The sequence below is a fragment of the Elephas maximus genome, chromosome 12, assembly GCF_024166365.1.
Source record: "Elephas maximus indicus isolate mEleMax1 chromosome 12, mEleMax1 primary haplotype, whole genome shotgun sequence".
NCBI classification, from domain to species: Eukaryota; Metazoa; Chordata; class Mammalia; order Proboscidea; family Elephantidae; genus Elephas; species Elephas maximus.
In genome coordinates, this window is record NC_064830.1 from 102,404,415 (window position 1) to 102,417,542 (window position 13,128).

The 13,128-nt window shown below is 47.6% G+C and overlaps 1 protein-coding gene across 4 annotated transcripts in view; it reads left to right on the top strand.

The window, feature by feature from the left end:
• The window catches only part of TRRAP (transformation/transcription domain associated protein), a 126,917-nt gene that overhangs the window by 90,956 nt on the left and 22,833 nt on the right, over window positions 1–13,128 (top strand). For all 4 annotated transcript variants that reach the window (XM_049902657.1, XM_049902659.1, XM_049902656.1 and 1 more), the window contains 11 exons: window positions 72–285; window positions 759–938; window positions 2,346–2,492; window positions 5,575–5,694; window positions 6,373–6,660; window positions 6,800–6,937; window positions 7,511–7,623; window positions 8,100–8,235; window positions 8,545–8,736; window positions 11,572–11,767; window positions 12,410–12,675. In XM_049902657.1, coding sequence (XP_049758614.1) covers window positions 72–285; window positions 759–938; window positions 2,346–2,492; window positions 5,575–5,694; window positions 6,373–6,660; window positions 6,800–6,937; window positions 7,511–7,623; window positions 8,100–8,235; window positions 8,545–8,736; window positions 11,572–11,767; window positions 12,410–12,675 — 1,990 coding nt within the window. The remainder of the gene's footprint in view (window positions 1–71; window positions 286–758; window positions 939–2,345; window positions 2,493–5,574; window positions 5,695–6,372; window positions 6,661–6,799; window positions 6,938–7,510; window positions 7,624–8,099; window positions 8,236–8,544; window positions 8,737–11,571; window positions 11,768–12,409; window positions 12,676–13,128) is intronic.

Here is a 13,128-nt window from a genome sequence, read left to right on the forward strand (position 1 = left end):
TTGGCTTGTGGCTGGAGGAGCCCACCGCCTTGCCTGGCTTTTCCAACCTGGTATCCTTTCTCTGATTGCAGAGACGAGACCCTGTGTGGCAGCGAGCTGACTGCCAAACTCGAGCCAGCCTTCCTCTCGGGGCTGCGCTGTGCCCAGCCCCTCATCAGGGCCAAGTTTTTTGAGGTTTTTGACAACTCGATGAAGCGCCGGGTCTACGAGCGCCTGCTCTATGTGACCTGCTCCCAGAACTGGGAGGCCATGGGGAATCACTTTTGGATTAAGCAGTGCATTGAGGTAGGAGGGCTCACTTGCCATCTGTGACTGGGACGTGGCGTGTTACGACCCCTTGCTTGAGGCGAATTAGGAATCTTAAATGCAAAGCAACTCTTAATCTCTAGCAGGACCAAGTAAACATACAGCTGTGTTGGCAGCTAAAGCTTTTGGGGGCTGATTTTAAGCCCTTTATGAGAAAGCTGGGAATGGATGAAGCACGGGTTTGTGTCTTCCATCGCTGGGAGGTGCCTCTGCGAACGGAGGAGGGGGGCCATCTGCCAGGGAAGAAGGATGTGGAGATTTTGAGTCTGAGGGCCCTGAGTGCAGGGCTCCTCCATCTAACCAGGGGAACGTGGACTGAGCTGGGGGCTGGTATAGTCAGTGGCGGGAATGCACCAGTTGCGACGACTGGATGTTCAGATATTAACTGCGTCCCCACGCCCCAGATGCCATGCACTTGTTGTATGTTTGTCTTTTCCACAACTCCATTTCAGCTTCTGTTGGCCGTGTGTGAGAAGAGCACCCCCATCGGCACCAGCTGCCAAGGGGCCATGCTCCCGTCCATCACCAATGTCATCAACCTGGCTGACAGCCACGACCGTGCGGCCTTCGCCATGGTCACGCACGTCAAGCAGGAACCACGGGAGCGAGAGAACAGCGAGTCCAAGGAGGAGGTAATGCTGTTGGCCTTGAGGCACCTCCTTTCCCACACAGAATCTCCATTCCCCTGGGGAGAATTTTATACCGGCCTTGGCTCTCTTTAGGGCACGAGTCAGGGATCAAAGCCTGTCTCTACCTGAGAGCTCTGAATGTGGGACCTAAGTTCCAGGTTAAACTCAACGGGTATCTTGTACTGCTGTTAGTTTAGAGGCAGATCTCATTATCAGGAGCTAGCACTGCTCAGTACAGAATATTCTACTGTTTTTGTGGTTTTTCTCTCCAAGTGAGAAGTGGCCTGTGTTGTGTTGCAAAGCACTGCTCTCGGGAGTGATACCCCCATGAAGGAGCCATAGTTCTGACTGGTTCCACCAGCACCTCCTCAGAACCTTCTATATCTCCACCTGCTCCTGGTGTGGGCAACCCGTGTAGACTGAGTCAGGGTTGAGGCCTTTAATACCTTGTGATGAGGGGGTGATGGGTACGACCCCAGGCATAGATTTTTTATTAGACTGTTTATTTAGGTTGTTGGCTCTTGGGAAGCTCAACCTCTCTGGAGCATTGGGTTTTCGAAGACAGTGCTAATCCAGTGTTGAGCCCTGTCTTCTCTGAAAGGGGGAGTTTTTCTCCTTTCCCACATACAGAAGATGTGTTCATTCTGTTAACAAAGAAGAATTTAGGCTTGTCTTCACTATTGCTAAACCCTAGATCATTTAGTGATGTGTTCTTCTTTCTATAACTTTTTTGTGTGAAATAAATTATACACTTGGAAGGGATTTTATATACTTTAAAGGGAGCATATAGAATGGTTGAGAACTTGACTTAGGTTAGTGAGTATTCTATTTTAGGGGGATGAATTAATTCAAATGAAGAACAATTCTTGTTGGCAGAGGAGTAGTTTGATGATTGAGTTGTTGTTGACTGTGCTTTGGACAGAAATAAGGTTTGGGAATGAATCTAATAAAACATTGGGCCAACAACACTCTGTGCCATGACCCTGAGTGATTGAGGCAGCTAGGTTGTATTTTGAAGACCATTGAACATGGTTTTTCTCTCCAAGTAAGAAGGAATTTACATGCATGTGGGACTTGCACCAGTCCTCAGGAATAATCATTACTGATAATCTTACCATTTCTAGTGTTTAAAATTTGTATTTTGTTTTTTCATTTTGCTTTCCTTAACCCAAATATGAAAGCATAATAGCGATATTTCATACCGACATTTAAAACGAAAGAGAGAGGACTGCTGTAGTTAACCTGGTTTTTGTTTGTTTGTGTTAGAGTTCAAGGAAGATTGTTTAAGTAGTTATGAACTTCCAGGAAACTAGCAAAATTTTACTTGCCAAAAATGTAATAAAGAAGCATATAGGAGTTGTGTTTGTTCTACTTTATTTTACCTTTTTGGTTTTCTTTTTGTTTTTTTAGGATGTGGAGATTGATATTGAACTAGCTCCCGGAGATCAGACTAGCACACCCAAAACCAAAGAACTTTCTGAAAAGGACATTGGAAACCAGCTGCACATGTTAACCAACAGGCATGACAAATTTCTCGATACTCTTCGGGAAGTGAAGGTCTGTATGCGGGCTTGAAGTATAGTTTCCCTCCACCTTCTCCCCCGCTCCCCGCTGAGAACTTGGAATCCTAAGTCAAGCTGATTCCACTGTAGTGTGGATTTTTCTTTTATAAGTTACACTTAACTTTCTTACTTCAATTGAAACATGAAACATTTACATAGATTTGCGAAAGTAGTTACAGTGTCTTGTGAGAGAAGATAAGAAAAGAGAGGGTAATTTCTCCACCGCTGCCCCTTACTAGAGATGTAAAATGCTTTGCTTAAAAATATGTGGGGAGACATATGCTAGATTATTTCTCAAGTGCAGTAAAAGACGAGGAAACAAGAACAGGTTAATATGGCAAATTGAGTCCCGTTTTGTGTGTGTGTGTGTTGGGGTGGGGGGGAGCTCCAGCACATCCATTTTGAGATCTAGCCAGATAGAAATTCTTTGGCTTCCGTAGACCCTGGGGTTAATTATAAGTATGATCGTTTTCAGATAATGGCTGTGAAAGAATTAGTTAAGACTCCGTATACCAAGTCACTTCTGAAGGGTTATAAGTAAATAGAGATTATTCTGTTCATATCAGAAGCCAGCTGAAGTAAAATCATGAACAAGCTACTTATTACAAATACTTTTGCATTTAAATTTGGTGACTTATCTTGAATTTTAGCGTTAAATCAAATTCTGAACTAATATCTGAGTGACAACAGTGTAGTCTTGGATAAGCATCTAACACAATGGTCTCCTGAGGTGTGAAGTGGAGACCAGATCATCCGTGACAGGCTTTCATTGTCATAGACCAGGGACCTTCCTAGACCCACCCGTCCTGTCATCACTGCCAGGAAAAGGGCAGTGGATCCATGATCCACAATCAGAAGCCCTCGTCAGTGCTGAGCCGTCTTTATGTTGGCGTAATCTCGTGGAGGGTCGTGGAAGGTCTACAGGCCCATCAGCTTAAGGTTAATGCTTTGAAAGTACGTTGCTGGAAGAGTAGATATTGGTTTTTCTGGCTTAAAACCTTTTCTTGGCTCAGTGGTCACACCTCTGCTGCATGTACCCTTGTGGGGCCTTGGCGGCTCTCTGGGCTGGTGGTCAGGGCACAGTGACATGGCCGCACAGGGGAACCTCAGTCTTGATCTTAGCCGCTATGGCCTGCTTTTCCAGCCCTGTGTTCCTCCCTGTTGTATCCACATACTTGTTCACCCCCTTTCTGTGAGTGTGTAAGCTAGGACAAGCCATGCAGCTGTGGAATTCCCAGGGCTGAGATGACCGATTTTGAACTTGTATCTGAGTGACCCAGTGTGGTCTTGGATAAGCCCTGTGCCTCTCCTACCATCGCGTGAACTTTGGCTAACTGATCTGGAGCCGCAAGGCCCTGGGGGCCGTGGGAGGGGCTAAGCACAGAGCTGCTGGAGACACAAGGCTCATCTCATAGTGGTCCTGAGTGGTGGTATCTCCTCAAAGGGCACCCTACGAATCAAATACTTAGGAGTTTTTTTTTTTTTTAATAATATTTTACTGTTTTTGGTAAAAGCTTACAGAGTCAGTTAGGTTCCCATATGACAATTTCCGCATAAGTTGTTCAGTGACAGTAGCTACGTTTTTGACAACGTGTCATTCTCTTTATGTTCTGGTTGGTTGTTTCCACTACTCTAGTCCCCTTGTTTTGCGGACTCACCGTTGTTCTTTATGGTCGTATAGCTTTCTGTTGTATGTGTGCACCACGTTTTGCTTATCCATTCATCTGTTGATGGGCACTAAGGCTGTTTCCGGTTTTTTTTTTTTTTTTGCCATTGTGAATAATGCTGCAGTGAGTATAGGTGTGTTTGCTTGTGTCTGTCTGTGTCCCTTCTGTGAGGTCTCTGGGGTACATATCTAGCAGTGAGAGATTGCTGGGTCATGATGTATTTCTATTTCAAGTTCTTTGAGGACACACCATACCATTTTCCATAGTGGTTGTGCTATCTTACAGAACCACCAGCGGTGGAAAAAGGTTCCAGTCTCTCCACATCCTTGCCAACACTTGTCGTTACCTTTTTTTGTTTTTTTAATCAGTGCCATTTTAGCAGGGGTGAGGTAGTATCTCATTGTAATTTGTAATTTTAATTTGCATCCCACAGGGGGCGTAGTGGTTAAGTGCTACAGCTGCTAACCAAAAGGTCGGCAGTTCGAATCCACCAGGCGCTTCTTGGAAACTCTATGGGGCAGTTCTACCCTGTCCTGTAGGGTCGCTATGAGTCAGAATCAACTTGACAGCAACGGGTTTGGTTTTGGTTTTAATGGCTAATGATCAGGGGCACCTTTTCATGTGTCTGTTGGCTCCTTGAATATCCTCTTTGGTGAAGTTTTTGTTCACGTGCTTTGCCCATCTTATAATCATTTGTCTTTTTGTTGTTGATTTTTTCTGTAAATTTTAGAGATTTGACTCTCAACAGATACATTGTTTCTGAAGTTTTTTTTTTTTTTCCCCAGCCTGTAGGTTCTGTTTTTACTCTTTTGATAAACTCTTTGGATGAGCATGTCTGTGGATGTGACATGACCCTGGGCCAGCCGTTCCCGACTGGGGCTCCGGCCGTGCAGGCTTCTCTCCAGTCAGTGACTTCCTTAGTCCTTGTCCACTGTCAGCTGCAAAGACTCACCTGTGGGGTTTCTTGATTTGTTGATCACGTTTGTGCCTGTAGGCAAATAATTCATCTCCCCTGCATGTGCATTTCCTATTTCCTGTTCGTATTTTCTGTCACCCCTGCTTTGGTGACATCTGTGTCCCTTTATTTGTGGTTTCCACATTGTTGGTGTTTTTGCCCTTCTTGGACATGGCGGAACTGATGACGTTAGGAAATGCAGGAACAAATTCGGGCGTGCCATTGATGGGCCTCGACCGAGTCTGTGCCCAATGGCTCAGCACAACAAGGGTTTCTGGTATCAGAACCCACGTGCTTTTGCTCTGAGGAGACATTTGGTCAGGTCTTGAAAAGGGAGGAACATTTGTTAAGATATGAGATAGGCAGCGTCTTCAGGGCCTGGATGGGAGGGGCATCACGTGGCGGGATGTCGAACCCGTACCCACGGCCACCTAAGCTGCCTTCCTTGTGTCTAGACTGGAGCCCTGCTCAGCGCCTTTGTCCAGCTGTGCCACATTTCCACAACGCTGGCGGAGAAGACGTGGGTCCAGCTCTTTCCTAGACTCTGGAAAATTCTGTCTGACAGACAGCAACATGTAAGTATATGTTCAAAACCCAGCCTTGTGTATGCCAGCATTCGTTGCAGCACTGTTTGCAATAGCTGAAAGGTGGAAACAACCTAAATTTCCGTGAACACATAAATGGACAACTGAAATGTGATGCATACGTACAGTGGAATATCATTCAGCCATAAAGAGAAATGCAGTCCTAATAGATGCCACCACACGGATGAACGTTGAAAACACTATGCTGAGTGGAAAAAGCCAGACGCAAGAAGGCAAATATTGTATGATCCCACGTATATGAAATAGGCAGCTATGTAGAGACCAGAGGTTGTTAGTGGTTACCAAAGGTGGGAGGAGTCATTGCCCAGAGGGCTCTGAGTGCCTGGTAACGGTGGGGGAACAACTGGGGAGAGGACGGTGGTGATGGCCGTGCACGTGACGAACACACTCAGTGTCACTGAATTGTACATCTAAAAATTGAGTTAGTAAAAGTTTTGTTATATTTGTCTTTACCACAATTTTGAAAAATTCTACTTTGAAAAAACGTAGTTTAAGCTTTATTAAGTATTTATGAAGGAAAACAGTCTTGATTACATTTCAAAGGATGAAGAAACCGTTAAGGGTGAATTACCCAAAATACTCATAGATGCTGAGAGAAATGGCTCGTTGACTTTGCGACGAAGCCTCTCTGGCGTGCCCCTCCTCCAGGCGCTGGCCGGCGAGATCAGCCCGTTCCTCTGCAGCGGCAGTCACCAGGTGCAGCGCGACTGCCAGCCAAGCGCCCTCAACTGCTTTGTGGAGGCCATGTCGCAGTGTGTGCCCCCCATCCCCATCAGACCCTGCGTGCTGAAGTACTTGGGGAAGACACACAACCTCTGGTTCCGCTCCACACTGATGCTGGAGCACCAGGCCTTTGAAAAGGGGCTGAGTCTTCAGATCAAGCCAAAGCAGACAACTGAGTTTTATGAGCAGGAGAGCATCACTCCGCCACAGCAGGTGAGGGGCCCTTGGCTTGATGGTTACCTGCTCTTCCCTTCAAATGATGTGGCAGTGTCCATGAGCACCTTCCAGGGGGGGTTAAATTAAAATGCAATGAATTGCTGTATCGAAAACAATGTTCCTTGTGCACACTCAGGAAATCCTGGACTCCCTTGCTGAGCTGTACTCGCTGTTGCAAGAGGAGGACATGTGGGCTGGCTTGTGGCAGAAGCGCTGCAAGTATTCGGAGACAGCGACGGCGATTGCCTACGAGCAGCATGGCTTCTTTGAACAGGTACCGCTGCCGGGCGGGGCAGCTGGCGGCCTAGGTGATTCTTCCATAGAATGTGCTAAAGTCAGAGTTCACATTAAAGCATTTATTCTACAAATTAAGGCCCTTTGATTGACATTTAATATGAGAGAAGTCTGTGTACATTCCATGAATATTTGTGAAGCTCGGACCTAAACCCTTGATTTAGTTGTTAATATGCTTCTTGTTTGCAGTCACGGGCCGTGTTGGGGTGCGTTTAGGTGGGTTGTGTTGAGTGTTGACAGTGTCATCCTTGTATTTGTCCTGTCCTCGTGATATGGCCGCTGTCACAGGATGTGATTCCCAGCTCTTTGTGGGACACTGAGCTGCAGGCTCTCCACCTTCCCTTCTGGGTGGGGAATTACATGCCCCCACAACTTCTCTTTCCCCATTTTCTGTTCTCTTGCAATGGAGACTCTTGGTGTAAGCGACCCAGGAGGAGAGTATGAGGGGCTCTCGAGTCTGTGATCCAACCAGCCCCAGATAGTCGAGCAGCGGCGGTGGGAAGGGTGTGTCTCTGGCTGGACAGTGGGCTGAAAGCATTGTTGACTCCTTTAGGCACAAGAGTCCTATGAAAAGGCAATGGATAAGGCCAAAAAGGAGCACGAGAGGAGCACTGCGTCCCCTGCCATCTTCCCGGAGTACCAGCTCTGGGAAGACCACTGGATTCGGTGAGCTGCCACCGTGCTGGATGTCTGCAGGGGTGACGGGGGAGGTCAGGGAAGCAGCCGACGTCTCTGTAAATTTTCTCAGGATGAACTTTTTTAAAAGGGGACTTGGTTACTTTATTTATGGCCTCTCAAAGGAAAGAACAAACAACTTCTAAAATCTTGACTGGTAACTAGAAGTATAAGCAACTGTGAAAGTCTTGAGTCATAATTAGAAGTGTCCATTACTGGTTCTGGTGCTTTGGGCTCTGGGCCATGTTGGGGCGGGGCTTGGTGTTCTCGGCAAGCAGTTTCCTTCCAGAGACAGGTGGTTCACCTTGATGTGGAAGCCTCGTGTCCCCAGAAAGTGCCCTTCTCCGTGTCAGGTTTTTTCTTCTCTGGAACAGAAATACACGAGCTGCAACCCTCCCCTCTGACCTTTCCGTCTCTGTTGGCACGTTGGTCACTGAGCTTTTCCTTTTCAATCCCGGGCTTTGTAGGTGCTCTAAAGAGCTGAACCAGTGGGAGGCCCTGACGGAGTACGGCCAGTCCAAGGGCCACATAAACCCGTACCTTGTCCTGGAGTGCGCCTGGCGGGTCTCTAACTGGACCGCCATGAAGGAGGCACTGGTGCAGGTGAGCCCGCCCCACCCTCGTTCACCGGGGTGACATATCTGTGAACAGGAGCCAGTGACATGCCATCACAGCTAGAGACTGGTTGCTCGGTGGTGTCTGGAAAGCAGGTGGTGGGGGCGGGGGGAGGCGGGGCAGAGAGGCGGTCTGAATGCATAACTACTCTAAAGAAAATAAATGTCTGCTTTCTGCCTAATTTCTGTTTCTGTTTCTTACTTTGCTTAATTGGCTACAAAAGCGCTTTTTTTTTCTTTGAGCCCCATTTTGTGAAGGGAAGCAGTGGCCACCTCTGTGATGCTCTCTCACCTCCAGGTAGAAGTAAGTTGTCCGAAGGAGATGGCCTGGAAGGTGAACATGTACCGAGGCTACCTGGCCATCTGCCACCCCGAGGAGCAGCAGCTCAGCTTCATCGAGAGGCTGGTAGAGATGGCCAGCAGCTTGGCCATCCGCGAGTGGCGTCGCCTCCCCCACGTGGTGTCCCACGTGCACACACCCCTTCTCCAGGTAAGCCCCCCGCCTCCAGGGTATGGGATGCTCAGGTGAGCACAACCTCCCCAGCCCAACACAGCGGAGCGCCTAAACGGACAGCAAAGAGAAACGCCCTTCACCTGCTTCTTACCTTCCCCACTTAAACTGGTCCTCTGGGAAAGGAAGGCCAGGGTCCAAGAAAGAAGCGTTGCGTCTCGTTTTTGCAGCTTCCTGGCTGTTGAAGACATCCTCAGGAGTAATTCTGATGGTTTCGGTTTTTGCTTTAGCGATTTACTCTGATGCCCTCTATACAGCCATCTAGAGTCTCTGGGTGGCGCGCATGGTTAATGCACTCAGCTGCTAACTGAAAGATTGAAGATTCGAGTCCTCGGAGGAAAGGCCTGGTGATCTACTTCCAACTAATGAGTCCTTGGAAACGTCATGGCACACAGTTCCACTCGGACACACGCAGGGGCGCCGTGAGTCAGACTCCGCTCAGCGGCAGCTAGCTTGGTTTTGGTTTATACTGCCATCATTGAGACACCACTGTTCTGGCAACAAAGGTCCCTGGTCCTCTGGGACTCTGAACACTGCCCCGGCTTCTTCCGTCACCTTCACTGTCCCTAATAATTAGTTGCCCAAGAACATTTTTCCAGACTCACCAGCCACCCTTCAGCTACTAGAATCCAGGTGCCGTCACTCCCACATGCTGTTCCCCACACAACGCTGTCTTCCTCCTCCCAGGGCTGTGCCGCTTTTGTCCCATTTCTCTCTGGCACCGAGCTGCCACCAGTATTGCCGGATGAGTGCAGTGTAGGCCGATGCGAGGCGGTAATTCAGAATTGTTACGCTCGTTTTCTCTTGAAAGAGTAGTTTTGAGATTAAACCAGTACATTGGTTTTTATCACAGTATAATTGTTGATTAATGTATTTAGATTTTCCTCTCTAGAGTGGATAACAAGTTCATTGAAACAATTTGTTGCTAATTTCGTTTTGAATTTTTTCTATTATGTATCTGCTACATCTTGCTTTTTCTGAAGGTGTGCATGAAGTTAATATTTCGGAGATAAACAACATTTGTAATCCAGGTTCTTAAAATGTTCTCAAGCTTTTTATTAAGGGTGGACTTTCCCCTGCATGTTCTAGAAGTGCAGAGATGGTGCCTGTTCTTGTAGCTGTTAGACACAGTGTTGCACAAAGAGACAGGACGAAGTTGCTCATGTGTGAGCCGTTAGGGCAGTCAGTGCAGGAAACGGTAATTACAAAGGTCTACGTGACGTTTAGAAACTATGTGTTGTGTAGTTCTGACTCGATAGCAGCAGGTTTGGTTTGGTTTTGGTAGTTGTATGTTTAAAGCATAGAGTGTAAAATACAGCATCTAAGACATAATCCTGATTTAAGTATTTGGGAAGTGAAATTAAAGGCAGTTTTCTCTTTCACTGCTTCACTCATGCTTGATGCTCGATAAGTATGTGCAGATTAGTTTGGTTATGGACGAATCTGGCTGCACTTGGAGAGAAGATTTCTGCCTCCCAGTGATGGCCTCATCCGCTCACGGAGCTGAGAGCTCACACAGAAAGCAGAGACGTCGGCGAGAACGTTGTAGGAGACCCGGTTACAGCACCTCATTTTAAGCTTTTACCACTCTTTCGATTAGTTAGATTGCAGGCACAGAATGAGACGGGGGGAAAGGAGAGAATGAGGTAGAGAAGTACTTATTTAAAAGAATAAATAAACGAAATAAGGAGCTTTTCTCCAGACTTAGAAATACTGAAACAGTGGCTGATTTCATTATACATAGCATTTATGGTATATAGTATTTCACTAAGTTTTAAAAAATTGATTTCAATGTTTGGCAGCTTCAGAAACTTTGTAAATGTAGATTCTACCTTAAGGGGTACCCACCCTGAGAGAGAGGCCATATACGTAAGAAGCTAAATTAAAAACAGAAGGGAGACCGATTCAGTGCAGTGTGGTAGAACAGAAAAGAAGGATTTGGAAAAGGGAGGAATCCCCGTGGCCACAGGAAGCCAAGGAATAAGGAGACGGAGTGCAGCTGGAAGACTGGACAGGCGGAGGTGGTGTCCACGGGCCTTCCAGGCGAGGGAGATGGCATCAGAGGTTTGGGGTAAAGGATAGCAGTGTCGATAGAGTTGTAAGGGACGTGATTGGAGGTGTGGTGTATATATCAGCCCCAGAAGATCTCTCGGTATCGTCGACCATTAGCACTTGGCTATTTAACCTAAAGGCTGGCAGTTCAGACCCACTCGGCAGTGCTGTGGAAAAAAGGCCTGGCAGCCTACTTCTGTAAAGATTAGAGCCAGGAAAACTCTGTGGAGCTCAGTTCAACTCTGTAACACGTGAGGCCGTCGTGAATGAGAATCGCCTTGATGGCAGTGGGCATATCAGCCCAAGGAGACCATCAGAGCCGTACTTGAAGGTGCCGAATATGGCTATGGGGTTTAAGCCACGTGTTGGTGGGAGGAGAGACTGATTCAGGGCAGGGAGACTAGGCTGTCCTGATCTTAGACATGGATAGATGAGGAGCTGTGTGTGGCTGGTGGCAAAGGGAATGGAAAAGACTGGTTTTGGGGGCCACCTATCAGTGAGATTTGGGACCTACACCGTGGTCTCCCACCTCTCAGTAGCCGCAGAGGTGAGGTTGTAAAAGTGGTGGGAGGGGGGTGGGTCAGGGAGAGAGTGGTGTTTGTAGGGTGGGAGTGAGGAATAAGTTAAATGTGGCATCTAAGGTATCTGTAAGTTGGGGTGCTTCCTTTGGTAGTCAGGTTCCCAATGGCCCCTGTAATTTGTTCTCCTCATTTGAGCTTAAATAAAAAGCTGATTTTGGCATCCCATGCTGGTTCCGTCTAGGCAGCCCAGCAAATTATTGAACTTCAGGAAGCTGCCCAGATAAACGCAGGTTTGCAGCCGACCAACCTGGGGCGGAACAACAGCCTCCACGACATGAAGACGGTGGTGAAGACGTGGCGGAACCGGCTGCCCATCGTGTCGGACGACCTGTCCCACTGGAGCAGCATCTTCATGTGGCGCCAGCACCATTACCAGGGTAAAGCCGCCTGGGCCGGCATGCACTCATCATGTCACTGCCCAGACGCCGCCCTTCTGGTATCATGTCTGCTCTGGTCTCTCTTTTCCCAGATTTTCTATTTTTGGGCAGGGATGGTAGGTGAGGGTGGGGATGGCCGGGGTAAAGAGGTAGGTGGTGAAAGGTGGGAAGATTTTTTTCCCCCCACCTGGCACATTTTTTTGGGTAAAACAGAACTGCTCCTAGACACTGCCTGCACGCCTCGGGCATGGGCAGTGAGCTCAGAGCTTGGGGTGATAACACCCTTGGTTTCGAAGCCCCACCCCGCCCTGAGAAGAAGCTGCTCTCAGGTGGATCTTTGTAGCCTTTTCCGGTTTCCCTGGCCCCCTTTCTCATCCCCAAACCCTGCCAGGCACGTATGTTTAAGACAACCGTTGGCATTTCATGATTTAGGTAGTCAAGATGGTGATGCCAAACTCAACAGTCCCTTGTATAATTTACTTTTAACATGAAATACAAGGAAAAGTAACTAGGGTGGATCCCAGAGCTTCTCATTGTCATTGTCATAAGCCACATGCGTTTCTCATTTTTTCTTTAAACTTTGTTGGAAAGCACTGGAAAGTGCGTGAAGTAGACTGACGATTCATTTTCTTTACTCTCTAGCTATCGTGACTGCGTATGAAAATAGTTCTCAGCACGATCCCAGTTCAAATAATGCCATGCTTGGGGTTCACGCCTCAGCTTCAGCGATCATCCAGTATGGAAAAATCGCCCGGAAGCAAGGACTGGTCAACGTGGCTCTGGACATATTAAGTCGTATTCATACTATTCCAACCGTTCCTATCGTGGATTGCTTCCAAAAGATTCGACAGCAAGTCAAATGCTATCTCCAGCTGGCAGGGGTCATGGGGAAGAACGAGTGCATGCAGGTAGGTGCGAGGAAAGCTCTCCACTGTGGGAGTGTGGAAATGACCGGATTGTGTAAGTGTGAGGTAGATTGTGATTATGCTCAGGGAAACGCTAATAAAATCCATGAAACTGTGACTAGACAAAAAATTTGGAGATAGTAATTCACTAAGTGTCTGGGATTCAGCTTGGCATTTAGTGATTCCGTTTAAATCCTACCTGAGGAGCCCTGGTGGCACACCGGTCAAGCCCTCGGCTGCTGACCTAAAGGTCAGTCGTACAAACCCACCAGTCACTCCGGGGGAGAAAGGTGTGGCAGTCTGCTTCCATAAAGATTACAACCTTAGAAACCCCGTGGGGCGGTTCTACTCTGTCCTACAGGGTCTCTGTCAGTTGAAATCAACTCCCGGCAGCGGGTTTCATTTGGTTTTTACAGGCCGGACAGCAAGGAATCACGGTAGGCAAGTCTGTTACCA